Source organism: Notolepis coatsorum, assembly GCF_963971535.1.
Source record: "Notolepis coatsorum genome assembly, chromosome: 5".
NCBI classification, from domain to species: Eukaryota; Metazoa; Chordata; class Actinopteri; order Aulopiformes; family Paralepididae; genus Notolepis; species Notolepis coatsorum.
Genome location: NC_140169.1, coordinates 5,627,496 through 5,651,696, shown reverse-complemented (window position 1 = coordinate 5,651,696; position 24,201 = coordinate 5,627,496). Strand labels below are relative to the sequence as shown.

At 44.3% G+C, this 24,201-nt stretch overlaps 1 protein-coding gene across 1 annotated transcript in view; it reads left to right on the top strand.

The window, feature by feature from the left end:
* dpp10 (dipeptidyl peptidase like 10) overlaps positions 1-24,201 on the top strand; it is a gene marked incomplete at its 3' end in the record, with an annotated part of 1,190,700 nt that overhangs the window by 837,922 nt on the left and 328,577 nt on the right. The window contains exon 11 of the mRNA XM_084314814.1: positions 8,661-8,758. Coding sequence (XP_084170940.1) covers positions 8,661-8,758 — 98 coding nt within the window. The remainder of the gene's footprint in view (positions 1-8,660; positions 8,759-24,201) is intronic.

Genomic DNA, 24,201 nt, shown 5'->3' with positions numbered 1-24,201 from the left:
AGAGAGAGGGGGGGGGGGGGCAGATCAAATGTGGCAGAAAGAGGATTTGACAATTTGGCAAAATATGTTCTTTTTAAGTAAACTACTGAAAGCAGCATCTCCACACCCTGACCCTCGTTAAAGGTCCCGTATTGCAGAAAAACTAACTTTTTCAGCGGTTGTGCAAAATACTCCAGGGGCAGATTGAATAAATAACACTGCTTATTATTATTGCAAGATTAATTTCCATTGAGAGAAGAGTGAGCGTTGCTCTTGTGTCTTGATGTGAACAGAGGAGATCCTCCAGACACACGTGGCTCACTGGTGGTCCCCCGACGGCGAGAGGCTGGCCTTCCTGGTGTTCAACGACAGTCTGGTGCCCGAACATGGCTCTACCACGCTTCACCGGCACCATCTACCCCAAGGGGAGGCAGTACCCTTACCCAAAGGTAAGTGTTGTTAATGAATGGAGGCTGTATTAACCTTCTGTCGTGTTGCAGTGAAAGGGTTAACCTTCTGTCGTGTGGCAGTGAAAGGGTTACCCGGCTGTTGTGTGGCAGTGGAAGGGTTAACCTTCTGTGTATTGTCGCAGTGAAAGGGTTAAACGTTTTGGTAGCACGGCAGTGAAAGGGTTAAGTGGGGGCAACAGTGGCTCAGGAGGTAGAGCGGTCGTCTGGTAATGAGAAGGTTGGCGGCTCGATACCCGCCCCTCTCGGGCAGCGTGTGGAAGTGTCCTTGAGCAAGGCACTTAACCCCTAATTGCTCCCGATGAGCAGGTTGGCCTCTTGGACGGTTGCCTCCACCCGTCGGTGTGTGAATGTGTGATGTTGCCCCCATGTTTGATTCAGTTATCCAAATTTAAATAAAAAAAACGTTTAAATCCTTGTCCACACGGCAGGGTTTTAAAAAGACCTCCGCCCAGACGTAAATGCAGAAACAAATAGAAATAGCTCCAACAAGCATGCCGGGCCAGTAGGTGGCGATAAGCAATATCTCAAATACCATAGAACAGGGGTTCCCAATAGGCAGTCCTATTTTTTATGTTGCTTGGCAAAGTTCTATTAATCAAAAAAATATATACTATGTATGCTTCTACTATGACAATAGCGGCACTTTTTATTATGAAATTCGTAGCGCAGATAACTTTTATTATGAAACAGGAAACACCTCCACAGTGCCTTGGCCTCGCCACAACATCATATCAGCGAGAGCATATGTGTGTAGGGTATTAGATAGCAAGTATTAGGTGTATATCTCGTATAATACATTTATTTAAATGTGATTTCATTGGATGTGTACTGTTAATTAATGCTTGTATATCTAATTTTATGTTGTTATGTTTATGTTTATGTGTATGTTTAAAAAATAATAAAAAAATAATATATAAAAAAAATAATAAAATTTTTTTTTTTAAATAGCATTTTTGGTTGTAAGATTTGTTTTAACATTTTTAACACTTTCTGTGCCGGAGGTCGGGTGCCCCAGAACCCTGTTGCGTGCCAGCGTCCACTTCAATGATAGAGCTCTCATATTTGCGAAGGCATAAACTACATCTTAAAGTATGGCTATGTGTATAATCTGGCCGTCGCTTGTCAATGACTTGTTTGCAGTCAACATTGTCGAAACGGATTGTTTTTTAATCGGTTCATTTCCGTTTTATACCATTTTGAAAAACTCTAGTTTTTTGAAAGTTTCAGGAAAATATAAAGATTCTGTCATAAACGCCCTTTACTGGAATATTCTGGAATACACAAACACATTGTAATTTTTCGGCCTAGTTATGAATCGTTTTCAAATAAACGCTAGATTATCGATAGTATATGTGTACCAGTGGAGGTTTCTCTATGACAACACGTGAAACACAAATTCACTCATAATTCATAATTATTATTAATTTACATATACCTATATATATATATCTATATATATATCTTTTATTACATTTTTCTTTTTTCTTTTTTTTCTTATTTTATCTGGGTTGAACATGATTTGTGGAACTCCCTCTGGTGTTGTGGTCGTGGTATTCACTGACCTTTGGGAAGTATTTCGACATGCACATGGGTATCTTAGTGGTGTAGTGTATCTTGTAGACCAGGCCCATTGCAAGTTGCTGTACTCTGTCGTCTACTCTAAGCCATCCTAGGTTGTCAAAGTGGACAGGGGTGAGGTGGGTTTTAGGAGTAACGTCAAGCAGTAGTCTGACCAGTTTGTTTTGTGATGTTTGTAATCTTGTTTTTAGTGCCTTTGAGGTGCTTTGGTACCATGAGGTGCAAGCATAGTCGTAGTACCCTTGAATGAGTGCTCCTGTTAGAGTCGTCAAGGTATTCTTGTTTACCAGAGAGGAGATCCGGTACAGGAATCTAGTTCGTTGGTTGACTTAGTTTTATTACATTGGATCCCATTTTGTCACAGGAAAGATTTGCCTCTATAGGATGGAACCCAGGTAGGTAATTTCATCTTTCCTTTTAAGATAAGATAAGATATTCCTTTATTGATCCCCTTGGGGAAATTCAGGCATCATAGCAGCATGGGGGAAGGGGGGGGGGGGGGGGTACAGGTAGTGAAAACAACACAAGCAGTGTAAACAAATAGGTCAATATAATTTACTATCTAACTAACTGAAATATACATTATTCATTATTCACAGTATCACAGTATCCACATAAGGTGCAGTATGCATAAGGTAGTGTTATTGTCCTACTTGGGTTCCTATTAGTTCTAGGTCGATGTCTGGCAGCAGTCGCTGCCCACTGTTGTGGAGCCTGATGGCCACTGGTATGAAGGACTGTCCGAGGCGGTTAGTTGAGTGTCGGGGGGGTATGAGTCTGTGGCTTCCTTGTCACCTTCACCTAATATGTTTTGATCTGGTCAGGTGCGCTGTCACCTAAAATGTTTTGATCTGATCAGGTGTGCTGTCAACTAATATGTTTTGATCTGGTCAGGTGCGCTGTCACCTAATATGATTTCATCTGGTCAGGTGCGCTGTCACCTAATATGATTTCATCTGGTCAGGTGCGCTGTCACCTAATATGTTTTCATCTGGTCAGGTCCGCTGTCACCTAATGTTAATATGTTTTCATCTGTGTCCACTGACCACTGACACACAGTGGGGGATGTTTTAAAAATATTATTTAATATATAATATAATATAATAATTTGTGCTTCACCTAAAAATTTGGTCAGCAGCCTCCACTGATGTGTACTTATGCACACTGTTGTGTCCTACTGTTATACAGTGTTTAAAGAATGCAGTTACTTATTTGCACCACTTGGTGTCACCTGCCTAGACAGGTATGTAGAAGAAGCATGAATACAGGAAGTGAGGCTTGCATGCCATGATGTGTGATGCTATACAGGAACTAAACAAACAATAGTCAATTGAAATGGATCCACTCTCTCCAGTGTCTTATTCATTGCCATCCACCTCTACACACACTATAGAAGCGGGCTGAAAAATCGATTATCTCATTTCCTGATCAGCACACACACACACACGCACACTAGTGATGTTAAGATTCACCGATTCGCATCGGTGCACCGGCATAAACGTTCACGATGCGAGTGCACCGGTGGAATAAGTGCGCAATAAGTGCGCACTAGAATTCAAGTTGAACTTGCGATGCATCTTGTTGTAGCGTCTTTGCATCGGTCAAAACCGATTAATTCATATAATTTCCTCTCATCCACTTCTGTCACACAGCAGATACACTATCTTTGCTTCGCTACTACAGAAGGCGAGAGCCGCGTCACAGTTATCAACAAACAGTGAAAGTCGAGGAGGAGACCAACTGGCTAACGCTAGTAGCTGCTGGCTAACGTTAGCCAGTTAGCCGTTCAGCTAACGCTAAACTACAGTATCTAACTAACTAACATGACTCTGCAACACCAGTTCCATTAGTGAGGAAACTTCACATTTATTGGCAATTTGTTTCCTTATATCGCTTCCTCCAGCCAGGTTCAAACTGTGTTGTTGACAAAATGCCATCATGGTGTGGTCAGCTACGGATCTCTCTCTATCTCTCTCTCTCTCTCTCTCTCTCTCTCTCTCTCTCTCTCTCGCTCTCTCTCTCTCTCTCTCTCTCTCTTCTCTCTCTCTCTCTCTCTCTCTCTCTCTCTCTCTCTCTCTCTCTCTCTCTCTATCTCTCTCTCTCTCTCTCTCTATCTCTCTCTCTCTCTCTCTCTCTCTCTCTCTCTCTCTCTCTCTCTATCTCTCTCTCTCTCTCTCTGGATAGTTGATGATAAACATTGAATTTCATTATCTGAAATATTATAAAATCATTAAGTCTGCTATAAGCTGATATCTCTGTGAAAAAAGCTCTGATTATCCTAAGACTGGTCAAATAGATTGCTTACCTCAGATCAGATGTTCTCCAAAAAGATTATTCCAATTCCTGATCGCCATTCCAAATATCTATCGCGTTTATTGATCCAACGCTGGGTGGTCGAAACACCGATTCCACGCTGTTCTGAGGCTCCACAATGAATCTGATCGTCTCGGGTGACTTGCCTGAGAAGTAAAATGTGGAAGCAGGATTTTTTTCCCCCATGCATTTCATTCAATCCATTCCAAAGGGGTGCAGGTACCACAGGGAGAGACGATAGGGGGCAGAGTATTTTCCCAATGGAGCTCAGAGAGAGTTTGCAGTGGCAACGTGAGGCTAGATTGATGAAATATGAATTAAAATAAAATAAATAAATAATAAAAAAAAAAAACGAGCCATCTCGTCGTGGCACTGAAAGTGTTAAGGCATGAACAAACGAGATATCTCGTCGTTGGCACTCAAAGTGTTAAGGGTGTTTGAAATGTATGCTAATTGTTATGTTCGAAGCGGTCCTGTGTATCTAGCTTCCATTCGGTTAATAGCCGGTTTTTATTTGTGTTAAACAAACAAGTGTTGCGCTTCTCTACGGAAGCCGAGAATGGATTTTTTTTTATTTCATGAAAGTCTAGGCCTGCGTTAGTGTTTCCAGCAGTAGGCTATAATTGCAACGAATTTGATGCTCCTTCATAACAAAACAAAATAAAATGGTTATTAAATGTTACATTTGGACTTGCATTTCATGCAACTGAAATGACAAGCTGTTCAAAATAAACGTCGTTCTTCTCACATAGCTTATGTCTGCATTTTGAATGTGGGAGAGGTGAGGGGGTTTGGGTTGGCCCGCCAAGTCATTTGAATCCTAGAAAGTGGACCGGGCAGAACATTTATTGGGAACCCCCTGCCATAGAACAGTTCTGAGCATGCATAGTGAGTTGATTTTCATTGGTGGCAGCAACTAAAAAGTTAAATAATGTAGTGACATAAAATCTGAATAAGAGACAACGGACCCAGTACTTTGTTGGCAGTGGGAAAATATCTTTGGAACCATTTGTGTAAAATTGTATCTGAATCCAGAGATAATTTTCTCTCTGTCAAAATGTAAAGTGTCTCTCCGTCGCATAAAGGCTGGCTGGCAGTGCGCATAGAACAAGGCATATATTATTGAAATTCGTTTTCTCTAACAAACGCATCTACAGTATTTCTATATTTTATATCGTTTCTCTATCTACTCCAGTGCACCGTCAGACAGATTCGTCCATCAGACAGATTCAACAGTAAGACGCGCTACTTGGGCATAACGGAGAGAGAGGCACTTGTGGAATTCCCCATCCCTGGATAAAAATCTGGCTGACTGGTGGAAAGTCAATGCAGGCTGGCAGAGCTGGCAAAGCTGGCATTTATTCTGGCATTTATTTATGTTCTATGTAGGCTATCTTCTTGCACAATAATAATAATAATAATAATAATAATAATAATAATAATAATAATAATAATAATAATAATAATAATAATAATAATAATAATAATAATATAATAATAATAATAATAATAATAATAATAATAATAATAATAATAATAATAATAATAATAATAATAATAATAATAATAATAATAATAATAATAGCCTCATTAAAATACTCTTGTTGCTTTGTTAGTACAGTTGGTTGTTTTCAGCGTTTTTTGTGAGTATCTGTTATTTAGTTAGGCCTATTGGACATCTTCGTTGACATATGTAGATTTAATATTTTTTTTTATTAAGTTAACACTTTGATCGCCATGGTTCAAATTCATAATTTACCATCCCTAGCCAGCTCTATTTGTCTATGGAGAAGTTCCACTTCTTTGCAGGGCTATAACTTTTTTAAATTATATTGCTAAATTGCCATTATTATGGCCCATTCAATGTCATATATGTATTGTTCAGGGTGTAGCAACGATATACTTTTTCATTCACATATTCATACTAAAATATGGTCTAAAGTATAAGTATGTTTTTATCGTTTTCTGCAGCTTTCTCCAGAACTTGATTTATAGCTCCAAATGCATTATATTGATGATGAAATACAGTTTGATAGAAATCGGCGCGAGATAAAAAAATTTCAACTGGACGTGGTTCTAGAAGTTACTACGTATCATCTGATATTGACCGGATGGGCGAGGGGGCGTTTATAATTCCGTGGGCAGCGTTAGATGATTCATCCAGTGTGGGTCATATGGTCATCATAGCAGTTTATATGGAACACGTTAGAATATAACGCTGCAACTCACCGTGGTTTCCTCGCGCCGCTGGCAGATGAGCGTGGAACAGAATTTTTTCTATTATGGGATGGAGAAATGCCCGATCCATTTCCAGGTTGTATAATAGTATATACGTCCAAATCATGTTGTTTTTTCGAGTTATTTGCACCGATCGATGTTCACTGTGTCAAGACGGAGTCTCCCTAACGATAGCGAGTGCCCGCACGACATATGGATGAGCACTTCCGGTTCGACGAGTCATCTCCTGTTGGCGATCTGCCGATCGGCCACCAGATGGCGTTCTTGAACCGCTAGAGAGTTGAGTGGAGCTTTGCAGTGTATCTCAGGGCTCCGGAGGGGAAATATGATTTCGATCACAGATTTTTGAAATATTGATATCAAAGACGAGTTACGGCGTCTTCGGCAGAATGAGCATGGCTAGGAATGACGTCTAAACACGTCATCGGCGACCATAGTGTTAATATAAACCATATTTAGACAAATTTAGCTTTTGCTTTTTTTAATTGACGAGTGAAGTTTTTTTAGTCGTTTCTATAATTTCTCACCACATAGCAAGCATACAGGTAAGCATCATCATTAGTAGTGGAAGCAAATTATTCTGTCCACGCGGAATTAAACCCTCTACTTAAATTTTTTTGGATTTATCCATGGTTAGCTTACTGGGGGGTCGGAAACTCAAGATTTTTGTGACCTATTTTATAAACACTTTTTAATTAATAAAAATGTATAAAAAATAATTTAATTAGCATTTTGACACATCCTTTATTCGTGTGGACAGGGCCTAAATGAGATTAACCTTGACAAGCAAACACCAGGGGGTGTCAATGAACCTCCCCCGACTGCTGCTTCTGAAACTCTCTCCAGACTTCTCCTCTACAGTCAACACCAACACCTCCCATAGAGTGACTGGCTGACTGACTGACTGGCTCGTTGCAACATGCATGCGTGAGAGTCGTAGCCTACTGAGCTGTAGGCATCAGACCAGAGCATGTGAGCGGAGCCACACAAACTCACGATAACAGCATATTCTGTCTAATAGCGGACCACATCAACAAAATTACACCTTTTTTACAACTGGTGGTGTGTGGAGGTATAACCCAAACGCAGGACACGAGCAGTTTCCAAGGGTGTTTAACCCAATCCATCATGAATCCATCATGAAACGAATGTGCCTATAACAATATGTCAGTGACCACAGACAGTTTTTATTATGTTTACCAGTTAGTTAGTTAGTAAAAAAAACATACACAAAAATATTTAATATTTGGGTCCAAACAATATAAAGTATATTGTACAAAACATTCAAAAGTCAAATACTTAACAATACAAAATCAGTCATCTGATACTTTCTGGCACTCCAATGTAGCATAACTAAATCTTATCGTATCTGTGTCCATAAACATGTGAGACCAGCTCAGTGAAGTTCATATATATATATTTTTTTAACTACCTTTTTTCCCCATTTTTCTATTTTCCTCCCATCCCAATTTCGTATTATCCAATTATTCCCTCCCCTGTCTCGAACGTTGCTAGACCATGCCTCCCACTGGTCGGCTGCAATGTGGACCAAGCCTTGCATCACGTGTCCCCTCCGGTACACAAGGAGGCAGCCGTCGCATCTTTTCACCTGCACAGCGCAATCTCTCAGCGGCGAGGAGTAACGCGTGGGAGGGACACGCCGCCCTTGTCGCTTCCTGATTCTGCTGTACAGGTGCACCAACCGACCTGTAGGAGTCGCTGTCCACAACGTCCGATCCCCACCCACTGGCTTTCCCACCCCCTAATACTGCCAATTGTATTAGTATGAACGACCAGCCAAGCCGGAAGCAACGCAGAGAGCTGGGCTCGAACCCAGCATCTCCTGCATTAGTGGCGAGCGCATTGCCCACTGTGCCACTTAGCCGCCCTGAAGTCCATATTTTAGATGTATATCCTCTGTGAAGACACACAGTCTGCCAGTCTGACAGACACACATGATGCCCAGGTGGTGTATAATTCCACCTTGCCATTTCAATTGGCAGCAGGGAGGACAATTAAACCGTGTGAATGTTATTGTTGGATGAAGCAGGTTGATGTCTGGACTACTTCTCCTCTGCGCAGGCCGGCCAACCCAACCCCTTGGTGAAGCTGTACGTGGTGAATCTCTACGGGCCGACACACACCCTGGAGCTGACGCCCCCAGAGAGCCTCAAACTCAGGTGAGATACGGCCCTCGCTTCATCCAACTTGTCACAACTTCCACTGCTCTCTGGGTGACATGTTGATTTGAACACAACGTTTGAGTGAAAGTACCAATTGAGACATTACAATCCAGACGACAGCATCCAGAAAGCACATAGACTCTCCGTTGACGTTTTGACAAATTGGACCATTCTGACAACTAAGTGGCCAGAATCAAATGTTGTGGTACTATAGAATGCGTCCGTTTAAGAAAAAAAATCATTATATGATATATGGCCACCCAAGGGATCTTAAGTGGTTAAGTGGCTAAAAATAGTCCTCACTATAAAATATGAAATATCTGTATGTTGTGATTGTAAAGGTTTGTTTAAGTTGGTAATATTCTTGCTGTATGTTGTGGTCTGGTAGTCGGAAGGTTCCCAGTTAGTTTCCCGTTCTGCCAGGGCAGTTTGTCGAAGTGTCCTTGAGCAAGACACTTAACCCCTAATTGCTCCTGATGTGCAGGTTGGCACCTTGCATGGTCGCCTCTGCCGTCGGTGTGTGAGTGAATGGGTGAATGTGAGGAACAAAAATGCTTTGGATAAAAGCGCTATATAAATGCACCATTTACCATTTACCAAATAGGTATTCAATTATATTCAAAGTGGTCTTAACTCATTGACTGCCGGGGATTAGACGGGTCCCGTTGTAGCTATGCCACGCTTTAAAGATAGGAGTGCTCAACCTTGTTTGTAGAGCTATATCTATATTCTATATTATAGCTATGGGGACAATACTATGGTCATTTGACAGTGACCTTCTTCCGTCCAAGATGAAAAAAATAGCTAATTTTGCCATGCATACGTTTGCACGTTATCCCGTGGTGAATATAAGTATAATTTCAGAGTGGTCTGAAGGCTCAAGGTTCTAAACCAAGTCACCTATTAGCTATGCGATTAAGAGTTAATGCAACATTTGCAGTTATAACTACAATTAAAGCACAACAAGGACTTGTTACAGACCCTAAAAAAATAAACGCGACATTCAAAGAATTCTACTCCAACTTGTATAAATCAGAAACGACCTTCGATCAAAACAAAATGGACACATATCTTAATCAAATTAACCTCCCTAAACTTTCAGAGGATGACGCTAAACAGTTAGAAACACCGATCACACTAGAGGAACTCAGGAAGGCCATATCCGAAATGCAAAGTGGTAAGGCTCCTGGAAGAGACGGTATCCCACCAGAAATGTACCTCTCTTGTTGGGACATAATTGGACCCCTATTACTTAATATGATTTTATAATCAGTCAAGGAGGGGAACTTCCATAAGAACGACAATATTGCACTCATAACAGTCCTCCTTAAAAAAGACAAAGACCCCACCGAGTGCGGTAGTTATAGACCCTTAAGCCTCCTCGGAACCGATATCAAACTGTACTCTAAGCAAGGTATTAGCCATCAGACTTCAAAAGCATATGACGTCTTCAGTTCATCCGGACCAAACTGGCTTCATAAGAGGCCGCTTGATCACTGATAACATAAGATGATTACTACGCGTACTAGATGCTAACAAGGACGACACCACACCTAAGGCGATGCTGTCCCTGGATGCAATGAAAGCTTTTGACAGGTTGGAATGGTCGTATCTATGGGCAGTATTAGAAAGGATAGGGTTAGGAAAAGGATTCATTGATATGATTAAAGTATTATACAAAGACCCATCGGCCATGATTAAAACAGGTATAATCACCTCCGAAATATTTCCGGTATCACGCTCTTCTAGACAGGGTTGCCCTCTTAGTCCCGGACTATTCGATTTATCATTAGAGCCTTTAGCACAATATATAAGACAATCCCAATCCATAGAACCAATCATAATCAAGGGCACACAACATAAAATTTGTTTATATGCGGACGACGTAATACTGTTCATGCAAAACCCCAACACCGCATTGCCTCATCTTCTCAAGTCGATTGAAGACTTTAGCGATTTATCGGGATTTAAGATAAATTGGCCGAAGTCGGCTTTCCTTCCACTTAACGCCCCTGCAAAAAAAAGATACCGATGGTTAAACACTTTAGATGTTTGGGAGTTGAAGTATTCCCTACCATAAGCCAAACGGTGAAGCACAATTACATAAAAATCCAAAATAAAATCAAATACGACCTTGACAGGTGGTCAAAACTTAAAGTACAGGCACGGGTATCAATAGTTAAGATGGACGTCCTACCTAGAATCAACTTATTCAACTCAATGCTACCGTTACCCCCTCCAGAGGGTTACTGGAAAAAATTACACTCCTCTGCATACAAATTTATTTGGAATAACAAACCACCACGTATAAAAAGTTCCACCGCACAGAGAAACAAAGCAGACGGTGGTATGGCATTTCCAGATTTTTTCCACTATTTTAAGGCGTACACTTTAAGACCACTGACAACATGGTTTGATCCCCAAGCATCAGTATCCTGGAGAAATTTAGAAGAAAATATAATAGCTCCACATAGACTGAAGGACATAGTATACACCAAATTATCAATTAAGCAATGCGAACGGAAATTTGGCCCCATAATTACTCATGCGATCCGGATATGGCGTGAAACACAAAAAAAAAATTCTAAACCACATAAATGGCATAATCATACCCCATTATTCAATAACAATGCACTCCTGATTGGAAAACGACCTATAAGATTCCCTAGATGGGAAAAGCAAGGCATACACACATTAGGAGATGTTTTCAACAAACAGGGTTTTTGTAGTTATGATGAAATACACAAAAAATTGTATCTCACCGATTCCACATATTATTTTTACGCACAGTTATTGTTATGTTTGAAGGCTCACGGTGTTCCATTAAGGATACCAATTGTACACCACAGATACCACAAATTCTTCTATGAAAGAGAGACATCGAGAGGTTTTGTATCAGATTTTTATCATCAATTACTAACAGCTTCGTATGAAACCCTCCACCTAGACTCAGTCTGGAGGAGGGATATACCAGACCTGGAAAAAGATTTTGATTGGCAAGAAGCCTGGGCAAATGTTTGACTTGCATCAAGGAACCCGGACCATCAACAAATCAATCTTTACTATATTCACAAGACATACTTGACTCCTATAAGACTGAACAGAATGGGTCTTAAACAAGACTCCAAATGCTCCTTATGTACAAATGGGGACGAGGGGACATTTATGCACATGTACTGGGACTGCCCACCAGTTAAGATATTCTGGAAAGAAGTGACCCAGCAATTATCAAATCTCTTAACTCTGAATATACCTGTACACCCCTCTGTATTACTGCTGAATGATGTTTTTGAGTGTGCAGTACCTATACAGCTAAAGAGATTGGTTTTATCTGGTATCACAGTGGCTAAAAAGCTGATAGCATCACGATGGTTTCAACCGGAAAAAATGTGCCGGAAGGTCTGGATTTTTTTTTTTTTTTTTACTTTATTTTTTTTTTAGCGTTTATCGCTTTTCTGGTCAAGCATGACCGACAGAAACAGGTTGAAATGGGATGTAGAGCAGGGGAAGACATTCTGAGAAATGACGGCGGGTCCGGGAATCGAACTCGTGTCCCCCAGATCCGTGATGAGCACGGTTTTCCCCGACGCAGAAATAGCGCCGAGATATACGGTGAGCTACGGGAGCTCCCCAAGGTCTGGATTCTTACATATCTCGATGTGATTTATCTAGAAATATCTACAGCAAGAATTTTGGGTCTCAATGAATCCAAAATGGCAATGTGGTTAGAAGTGGTGGAGAGGATAAAAGCTAGCATATAATGGTAGTGTCTGGTTAGGAGCGAGTGATAATGGATGGATTATCCAATGGGGGGTCCGGGGGGGGGGGGGGGGGGGGGGGTGCGAGCTAGAGCATATGTGTGTAGGGTATTAGATAGCAGGTATTAGGGGTATATCTTGTATAAGACATTTAACTAAATTGTGATTTCATTGGATGTGCACTGTTAATTAATGCTTGTATATCTAATCTTGTGTTGTCATGTTTGTTTATGTGTTTGTTTAAAAAATAATAAAAAAATTAAATACAAAAAAAAATTCAGAGTGGTCTGGGGTAATTCCCGAAAGGCTGAGTTATATACGTGAATTCTATTATAAGCGTTAGCGTTTCTTGCCTGGACACGCTACTATTCCCAAATCAAATGTATATAATAGGTATTATGTTCCATCATGAATGCATGAAAGGGGAGGGAGGGGGTCGTTTCTGATTATTTGATTGGCAGTAACGGCATTCGTATTGAACACAAAAACGCTGATCAGCTGGATCGGTATATAAAAACATTGCACGATCAAGCTAGAATTGACGTCAGATAGTCCTTACCTGTGATTGGCAGTATTCCAAAAATAATATTCCAATTGTTTGATCGCCATCTGGTCCATCTGATGTCCATCTGGTCCACGACATAACCCACCACAACATATGGATTGGGGGCATTTGACGCGTTTCAATGCAATCGGGAGAACCGCTCGACTCGCCCGACCCAGAAAACTGCACCGGAGACATTTGAGTGTAACACAGGGTCTGGAACAGGGTTTACTGCACTCCTGATACTGCCACCTGGGTATGCCTTCTAGCAGCAACACACGGTCCCTGACATTGAATCGAATATTAAAATCGATTGTTATATTATAAACATTGTTGGCGGGGAATGAGTTAAAAAGGTCTTAAAAAGTTAAGTTACGTGTATCTTGTTGAAACCTTCAGGTACCCTGTCTAGGCGCGTGGATCTCAACTCCAGTGTAGTTCTAGTAGACTATCAGGTAGCCTATTGCATCACCTGGCATCCTGTGTCAATATACTGTTGTCAGTCTTGATTTGTTATTCATCGATAATACGCCATTCATTGTTAGTAAAATGATTTCTGTCTGTCTGGGAGCATAATATCCCTATAGCTGTTTTCCAACACAGCCACGTGTGACATATTTTATTTTATTTAACCTTTATTTGACCAGATTGGTCATTTTCAATTATCTCTTTTTCGAGCAAGACCTGGTCAAAATGGCAGCAAAACTAAAACAAACATACAAGACACAAACACAGACAAAAACATAAAAGGCAACGTGGGGCAAGGGGATACATTTGAGCTGCAGCAAACAAGATTGAATGGGATTGGGTGGAGATTGGAGCGTAGTATGCATGTTTGGATCCCACTTTCATTGGTGCATAATAAAAGAGAACCATCATTTAAAAATACCTTTTGCCTGGTTTGCGTAGAAATCCTGAGTATCTGGTACTTGCTGCATGTAGGCCTTGTGTCTTGTGTGCGGAGGAGCTCTCCGCTTGTAACCACGAGCGCACTGGATCAGCATCTCGCCTATTAGTATCAGCGCCTCTGGTCGTCGCTATATGTGGAGTTAGTGAGCCATTACTGACCTCATCATGCCTCGTGAAAAGGTTACATGCTCACGTCTGACAGCACGGCTCCATCATCCACACCATCTCAACTGTTACGAGTTAGGACAAAAGACTATATGAGTCTTGTGGAGTAAACGGCATATGCAGCAGGGATTCTGTTAGCCCGTAAACATCGGCCAATGGCTGAAAAAAAAGAAATCGATACACTACATTGACTGTGATGAGTGGATATTGGTGTGTGGCAGCCATGGCTTCCTGAATACATAGTAGAATACTGATAAAAAAATAAATGGATTAAAAAAATATTAAAATATTTACATGTCTGCACTTTATGTGCTCATTTTATGTCTATTCTATTCTACTGTTTTATTGCACTGCACTATTGCACTATTTTACTCTGTCTGTCTTATCTTACACTTTTTATTATTGTCTATATAAAACTGAATCAAACCATAAACAAGGTGGCCTGTTGGGATGCTAGATCCTAATGTGAAAAACTGTGATTTTTTATGTCTGTACTTTATGTGCTCATTTTATGCATGTCTTTTTTCTGTTGTGAAGCACTTTGAGCTGCAGTCTCTATATGAAAGGTGCTATACAAATAAAGTTTATTAATAATAATAATCTTCATTTATATAGCACCTTTTATATAGCACCTTTAATTTTCATAAAGAGACACGTCTTCTTTAACACTTTGAGTGCCAGCCACGATAAACTCGTTATTTCATGCCATGCATTGAGTGCCAATGACGAGAAGTCTAGTTTTTTTAAATCGTTATTGCTTTTATTAGCGATATCCATACATTTTTCATCAATCTAGCCTCACGTTACCATTGGGACTGGCTCTGAGCTCGAACAGGGAAAATACCACCCCCTATCGTCTCCCGGATGGTAATGCATCCATTGGATTGGACTCAATGGAAATGCATGGGGGGAAAAAAAGTCCGGAATCCACATTTTACTTATCAGGCATGTAACCAGAGCCGATTGCATTCATTGCCGACCCTCAGAACAGCGTGGAATATGTGTTTCGAGTACCCAGCATTGGATCAATAAACCCGATCGATATTTTGAATGGCGATCAGGAATTGGAATAATCTTTTTGGAGAACATCTGATGAGAGGTAAGGAATCTATTTTACCAGTCTTGGTGTAATCAAGAGTTTTGTTCACATATATCTCAATGTGTCCCCTATATGTGTATGTGTGTGTGTGTGTGTGTGTGCTGACCAGGAAATAGATAATAGATTTTTCAGCCCGCTTCTCTAGCGTGCATAAGTACACATAATATCGATAATCTAGTGTTTATTTGAAAACTATTCATAAATAGGCCGAAAAATGACAACGTGTTTTGTGTATTCCACTAAAGGGTGTTTATCACAGAATATTTTTTATTTTCTGGAAATTTCCAAAAACTAGCATTTTTCAAAATGGTATAAAACGGAAATGTACAGATGAATAAACAATCCGTTTCGTACATGTTTACTGCAAGCAAGTCATTGATAAGCGACGGGCGTATTAGATACATAATATATAATATAGAATATAGAAATAGCTCTGTGAAAATCATGAAATATCGGAAAATCTGTCTAAAAAGGCTGGCATGCAAGTGATAAATCGTGCGCCCCCTGCTGGCACTCAAAGTGTTAAACAAGTCAAGATAAAAAAACACAGTAAGTCAAGAAAAAAACAAGAATAACATAAGGTCCAAAAAATTATAATAAACTCAAAATAAATAATAAATGCATGCATGCATGCAACACTCCCAAACATACCCCACGCGAAGGTAAGGAAAAACTCACTAAAACCTAACAATAGGAAAAAATGCACCACAGGCAATGTGGAGGAGAGAAACCTTAGAAGGGCCAATTCAAGGGGGATTTCCCTTCTTAGATGTTGGTGATAGTAGTATTGCATGTTGCATTAAAAACAGGCGAACAGTTGGTAAGCATGCACCCATGTGTGCAGTGAAACACTAATTATAATTATTATAATTATAATAATAATAATAATTATTATTATTATTATTATTATTATTATTATTATTATTATTATTATTATTATTATTATTATTATTATTATTATTATTATTATTATTATTATTATTATTATTATTATTATTATTATTATTATAATACTGCCTGCGGCCAGAGAGGGAGAGTGCATTTTCTTCTGGCGACACGTGATACATAATGTTTGCAAGTTCTGTATCGTAACGGCTCTCGCTCGGCGTCACTCACGCACTGCACCTCGCTTGTGCACGCGCACTGAATAAAATTCCACAATGTACCTTTATCCCAATATTTGTCTGACCACACCCCTCATCAGCTTACCTTCATAAGCAGGTGTGTGGCCACCTACTCGCCTCCTTCTTCGCTTTCACCACAAGGAAGTGCCTTGGAGAGATCCCCACTTGACGTGTTGCTAGTTGAAGAGAGTTGAGACGTGTTTACATTGTGCTTATTTTTTTCTTCTCTCATAAATATTCAAAAGGAAAATCTAAGTCATAATGTCTACCTCGGAGAGTAGACCCACTCTTCACCAGCGGTTCTCCATTCCCGCCTCTGTCGTGCGCGCTGGTGCGGGGCTGCTGCCACTTTCATGGTTACCAGCCCAGCCCAGGAGACAGCCGATGGGTAGTTTGCCTCTCCGAGGAGCCGGTGCATCAGTGCCGCCGCCCCGGCGGTGGCCTGATCCCGACTCTGGTTCCGGGGAATCGTCCGTTCGTGAGCGGCCGGTTCCTTTGGTTCCAGAGGATTTGCGACGCAAACTTTTCCCGTCTGCCCGTTCACGTCGCAAGATGGTGTCCTGCAGGCGCGAACGGCCTGGGTTTGGGGAATAGCTGGAGACCAGCGAGGATGCGTCGGTCTCTGCATGTTCGATGGAAACTGAGGATTACATGGAAGAGTCGGACGGATTCTTGTTTGAAGGCCCTGTGGAGGCGAGTATCCCTCCTGTCCAGGTAACACTGGAGGGGGGAGAAATGTCTCCTTGGGGCGCCTTGTTCGAGGATGTCGGGGAACCACCTCGGCCTCATCGGCAGGATGCCCTGCTATCAGCCACATGAGACTGTGGCTCCTCAACCGGCCGAAGCCTGCTGCATGTGAGGGATGCGGGTTCGGTGGAGGAAGGTCAGCAGGGGGAACTGCAGGCTTTGTTCCCCGAGCTCATGGCGGTAGCTGCCGCTGCAAACGGCGTGCCGCTGCCGCAGCCATTGCCTGCTCCTGCCCCTGATGATCTCATAGGTCATCTCTGGCAGCGTCGCCCGGTGAGAGGGGTGGACGTTGTCTACCCATTTTTCCCCTCGATGGGAACCTATGTTCGTCGGGCCAGGTGGTGTCTCACATCATGGGACTTACCCCCGCCTACGTACCGGTTACGCGGGGGACGGGGTTGGTCAAAGGTATGAGAGAGGGCGTGCCACGGCTTGATAGGCCGATGGCCGCTCTCCTCTGTCCGGATGTGGTGTGGGAGCCGTTATGCAAGCCGGTTCTCCAAGGAAAATCGGCTAGGCGATTGGCATATTGGGGTGACCAGTCATTTATCGCTGGTACACAGTCGCTGGCTGCTGCTTCTAACATCGCGCAGCTGGTTAGATTTGTATCGGGGATAATGATGGGCGGCATGGATCTGACCAAGGTGCAACGCGATCAGATCACCCAGTCGGCAGGAGCTGTACTGCATCTTACCCAGGTGCAGGCCATAGCCTCTGGGAAAGTGCGCGCCCTGGCTACCCTGAACCAGCGCCACCTTTGGCTGGAGCAGGCTCGAGTGCCAGAGAAGAAGAGAGCCCCTCTTCTGACGGCCAACCTCTCCGATGCTGGACTATTCGGGAAGGCCCTGCAGCTGATGACCTCAACATGCAGAGAGATGGCAGAGGAGAGATCCGTTCTCCAACCCCATTTTCCGCCTCCCGTCCTTGCCGGTGGAGTCAGAAGGCTTCCACGACGTCGAGCTCCCTCCGCCGTGCCTACCACTGCCTCCGCCGCCACTGCTGGCCCATCCAAGAAGGCCAGGAGGAGAGACGGTGGTTCTGCTGCCGCCGGCCCATCCACGACCGGAGGAGACGGTAAGGAACGACGAGACCAGCAGCCGATTAACTACCGTCCCTCCGGGGCTTCTCGGGGTGGCAAAACCCGAGCGGCTCGAGGCAGCAGACGCCGCTGAGTGACTTTTTCCCCATGTGGTCCCCTCTATACCCTCCCCGGCCCTCATGATAATTGTGCCTAAAATAAATAAAAAGTCCCCTTAAAGGGGGACTATATTATTTGGCCAAACAAACTGTGTGTTTCTTCAACAATACATATGATGAGGTTGCGAAATGTGAATCTGCATTGTTACATTGAGGGATGAGTTACGTTCGTGTTATGAGATTAAGCAAGGTCTGCAAGCATACACTCAGTCATAGAAAGGTTCTATCTTAGCCTGACGCTCCACATGCAGGTAGAAGCTGGTTGTATGATATGTTGCTTAAGCAAAGTAATGTTGATCCACAACACTGTTGTGTTGGTTGCAGTAATACTCATATACACACGTTCCACGGCCTAGCCGTTATACTATCTGTCAGTGTTTTTTCTATGTACAACATAGAAAGCGGGTGTAGGATTCACACACACACGACTTGGTTTTGTTATAAATCCTGTTCACAGTCTGCGGGTAGCGGGCATTGTATTAGCTTACGCTATACATTAGCGTTCTACCAAAGGTCTCAAAATGATACAGTTGTTATTGTGTGTAGGGAAAAAGGGTTTTTTGTGAGGGGGTTGTCCTGACACGGCTCCTATTACAAACAGGAGTCATGTGCGGGGTTTCCCCCCGTCATAGCATATACGTTGCTATGACGAAGGCTTCCGTGAGTTAGATCTTTACGTAAGGTATGTGGTGTTAAAGTATCGGGTTAGAGCGTAGGACTTACGGGTCTGCTACGCTCGATTTTTTGTGTACACTTGAGTCAGTTGGTCACGTGACTCACAGTTGACATGTCTTTTTCATACTACGACTCATGTGGGAAGGCTTTCTGGGGAATTTCGGTCTAAACCCTCTAAGTAAGGGGTGACTGGATGTAAAAATGTAAACAGTTTTTACTCCCGGCTGTGCAGCTTGGGTTTATGTTGTTGATGCTTCTTTCTTTGTTATAAAAAGAGTTGGGGTTAGGAAGCGTCGCACCACTCTTGTCGTTCCCCTGGGCACCTTGGGGATTCAATGAAAGGTCTAAATAGCCTGTTATTGATGTGGATATGCCCCACGCACACATAGTGCTGGCTCTGGGTGTTCTGTTGAACATCAAGCAACTGACTGGCGCGCCTTGGTTGCTTGGGGTTAAAACAGCATTTTTATAAAGCAACTGGGATGGGGGTTTTTCCTCTTCCGACGACCTATGTTGGTTGTCGACGGATTCTCGTTCATATCGGGGGATGATGACGGAATGGATCTGAACATACGTAGAAGGGTCTCACGCCCTGGGGGTGGGCCACCAGGCGCGGTTCGCACCGAACGTCTGGGTGGCGCCTTCTTTTCATGTTTAAGATCAACACGCATATCTGCCCATTCTCCTGGAGTTGGCATGCCGGTGTGGTTAGGGCACGGGACTGGTTCTGGTCACGCTGGTCCAGGTCAGTTAACCCGCCGGGGATGCAGATCTGCTGTTCTGGTACCCTGAGGGACTTGGGCTTTTTTCCAGGGGGAGAAATGCCAGGTCGGTCCGGGTGTCACAGGGTTGGGCGCTATAGAGACCCTTGTGGGTACATAGTACTCTACACTGTCGTAATGGCTTACGGCCGTGCCAACCTGTACACGCCCGATCTCGTCAGATCTCGGCCGCTACGCAGGTTGGTCTTGGTTAGTACTTGGTTGGGAGACCTCCTGGGAATACCAAGTACGGTGTGCTTGTGGCTGGTTCTCCATTCCTTTCGTTCTTCTCTTACGCATGGCGAAGCGGGGCCTGTTGGGGTGGTCTTTGACCTCCTCGGGGGACCCTGTGCTCCCCGTATCGCCGGGCCCGGTCCGAAGTAATGTTTCGTCGACCCGTAGGCCTGGGATAACCCTGTTGGAAACTAAAACACTTGTACTGCGGTAGTGCCCGCAGGTACGTTTTGGAGTTTTTTCTTGAGGGGTTATGGGACCAACCACCACATAGGGTACCGTCTGGGTGGTTGGTTCTCTGGTGTGTTGGTGCAGTGTCAACTCCCGGGTTGCCCGGTTGAGTGTGCCCCTGCCAATCTTCGCTGCCTCATTGAGGGAGGCTTTGTCATGGTGGTCAACAACGCCAGCATACGCCCCTTCCGCCGGGGCGGCTGTTTCAGCTGACCCCTCTGGCGCCTGTCTCGTCCGCAGTACTCCAGGCTCGGGTTACAGCCTGTTGCCTGGTTTTTCCCCGGTGCGCTGCCTGCTTCCGTGGTAAGCCTTTGGTTCTTACGGCCATGCTGGCTGCCTGTCCTGCAGGGTCAGTGTGCCAGGCGGTGTGCTATTGGGGGGACAGGGCCCGCTCTTGTGAGGGGCCTTTGTCCGAATACGCTGGCGATGTGGGGGGTGGGGTCACTAGGTGACCACCTGGTGGGGTCTTGATGCTGGCATCATGGACTTCTCCGGGCCCCCGTTTCCAGGGGGTCCAGTCCCTTTGGTGGGTCTGGGTTTTCCTTCGCGCTCCGCTGCTATGGCCTTGCCACGGGGTTGGGTTTGCTCTTGACCCCGTGATTTCTGGGGGCAGTAACGAGGTCGTTCCTTCCGTTCGTTCCCGGGTGGCATGCGGGTTGTGCGTGTGGGTAGTCGTGAGGTCAGGCCACGGTCTGCTCACCCTGTGCGTTGAGTTGCTTGAGTGCCTCTTCGCACCCTCGGGTCCGTCGCTCTCCCGTGATCCCCCAATAGGGGGGGTGCCCTCCATTAGGGGGGGTCGGGGGGGCTCGGTCCTCCCTGATCTGATGGTTGTGGGGGGCCTCAGCGGGGTGTATTTGTCGGCCGATGGCTCTCGCTCGGCCTCCCTTGTGCGTGAGTGACGCTGAGCGAGAGCCGTTACGATACAGAACGTTAGGTTATAACTATAACCAAGTTCTGTTAGTAATGGTGACGCTCGGCGTCCGACGCCGCTGCAGCCCTTGATCTCACCTTGTGGTGAAAGCTTGGGAAGGAGGCGAGTATGTGGCCACACACCTGCTTATGAAGGTAAGCTGATGAGGGGTGTGGTCAGACGAATATTGGGATAAAGGTACATTGTGGAATTTTATTCAGTGCGCGTGCACAAGCGAGGTGCAGTGCGTGAGTGACGCCGAGCGTCACCATTACTAACATAACTTGGTTATAGTTATAACCTAACGTTCAACAACAATCGCAAAACACAACGTTGCGGTCCGGTTTCATATAGTTCTATGGTTGCGGTAGACTATTGTTGGAATGTCTGAGCAATGAGTGTCTGACTCCCACCTAAACTGCACGGATTACAACACATAACGAATGACGCATATCATATTTACTTACTCATAGTATATATTTAGAATCTAGTGTTTACTGTAACCATATTTATTGTAAAGTATAATATAACTGAGGGCATACAGGTCCTCATCTGCACCTTTGATCACACTGCCTACTTGATCAGATGCGTATATTCAGAGTTAATTATATACTTTACACTGCTTATTTAAACTTTTCTACTGTACTATAATTGTATTGCCTGTATTTATGTCTTCTACTATTACCATGCCCATACCTGTACCCTCCCCCATGCTGCTATAGTGCCTGAATCTCCCCAAGGGGATCAATAAAGGAATATCTTATCTTATAGTAAACAGACTTCCCTTTATACGAAACTCCCCCATTAGTAACGCTAACGGTGAGGAACGACATGTGGAGAACGTTAAGGCAGCGCTACCATGGTTTACCATGGTTTACCATGGTTTACCATGATTACGATGGCGCGACCCCGGTCAGTCGCCTTTGGTTTAGCTCCGCGACGATTGTGCACATTTTTAGCTATTATGTTTGTTTTTTCTACTTTTTTTATTAAAACATCACTGGCGGGTATGTCATACGACCGCCAGACACTTATGGACCTAAACTCCGGACTCAAAGAGGAGTTGGGAGACACTTTATGCCCAGAATGGCTAACAGAAATCAAGCGGGAGAACGGCAACAAAGGAAACGGCAGAAAGAGACATAGAGGAAGACGAGGCGGTATCAGACTTAGATTAAAAAGATCTGCTTACCGTCCAGCAATTCCATCCATCTTTCTGGCGAATGCACGTTCGTTGGAGGGAAGGATGGACGACTTGAGAGCGAGGGTCCGATTCCAACGGGAGATGAGAGACGTTAACGTCATGTGTTTCACGGAGACATGGCTCAAGCCAGCGACGCCGGACAACAGCGTCTCTCCATCGGACAATTTCACCGTCCTGAGAGCAGATCGCACGGCAGCCTCTGGGAAGAGCATCGGAGGTGGGGTCTGCATCCTCACGAACAATCTCTGGGTTAATCCCAAGGAAGTACATGTCCTCTCAAGTTCATGCTCCCCAGATATGGAACATCTCCAAATCCTGTGCCGCCCGTACCACCTACCCTGTGAGTTTACAGCGGTCATTTTATCCGTCGTATATATCCACCCACAGGCAAATACTGGCAAAGCGCTGGTGGAATTACACGACCACCTCAACAAACAACAGATCAAGCACCCGGAAGCCGCGACGATAGTGACTGGTGACTTCAACCAGGCAAATCTGAAAAAAGTGATGCCGACCTTTTTTCAGCACATTGCCTGCTCCACAAGAGGGGGAAACACACTCGACCACTGTTACACCCCGTTCAGAGCTGCCTACAAGGCTGTAGCGGCTCCGCCACTGATGGGTTCTGCAAGCGCGAGCGATCACAACTCCATTGTTTTAATCCCAGCATACAAACAAAGATCGCGTGACGTCGTCGTGTCACGTGAGACAAAAAAGTGGTCTGACGAATCAGAGGCCGCGCTCCGTGACGCGTTCGAGGATACAGACTGGGACATGTTTAAAGGAAGCGCCAGGGACGTCAGCGAGTACGCTGATACCGTTGTGAGTTACATAACAACAGTGGCAGACGGTATTGTCCTCACAAAGAAGGCGCGGGTTTTCCCAAACCAGAAACCTTGGGTGGACAGCACTATAAAAGCAGCCCTGAACTCACGCACCACGGCTTATAACCTGGGCAGAGAGTCAGGAAATATGGAAGAGTACAAGGCTTCAGTCTACACTCTGCGCAAGGCTGTTAAACTTGCTAAGAGGACATATGCTGAGAAACTGGAGACACAAATGGCACAAAACGACACAAGAGGCTTGTGGAGGGGACTGAAGACAATAACTGACTACAAATTCAGCGCCCCCTCAATGGGGAGCGACGACGCCTCTCTCGCGGACAAACTCAACTCCTTCTACGCTCGGTTCGGTGTAGACAGTGTCGCCGCTAGCCCTCTGGCTAGTGACGTCACTGGCGCACCGGCTGTTGTGGAGGGGGGGGGGGCAACCGCGGGGGGGCGAGGGCGCTCTCTCGTTGTCGGAACACAGTGTGAGAAGAGCATTTATGCAGGTGAACACCAGGAAGGCTGCGGGCCCAGATGGTATAACAGGACGCATACTTAAGTCCTGTGCAAACCAGCTTGCCCCGGTGTTCACCGCCATATTTAATCAATCCCTGGCGGAGTCAGTAGTCCCTGCCTGCTTCAAGATGTCTACCATCATCCCTGTACCGAAGAAACCCTCCCCAACATGCCCAAATGACTACAGACCGGTGGCACTCACCTCTGTGGTCATGAAATGTTTCGAGAGGCTGGTCAAGGACCACATTTGTGCCTCTCTCCCCAGTGATATGGACCCTATGCAATTTGCATACAGGACAAACAGGTCCACTGACGACGCGGTCTCCCAGGTACTGCACAGCACTCTCTCCCACCTTGACCGTCAGAAGGGGGGCTATGTGAGACTGTTGTTCATTGACTACAGCTCAGCATTCAACACCATAGTCCCCACCAGACTGGTGGACAAGCTGATCGAGCTAGGTCTGAGCTCCGCCCTGAGCGCCTGGGTACTGGACTTTCTGAGTGAAAGACCCCAGGCGGTCAGGGTGGGGGGTCAGACC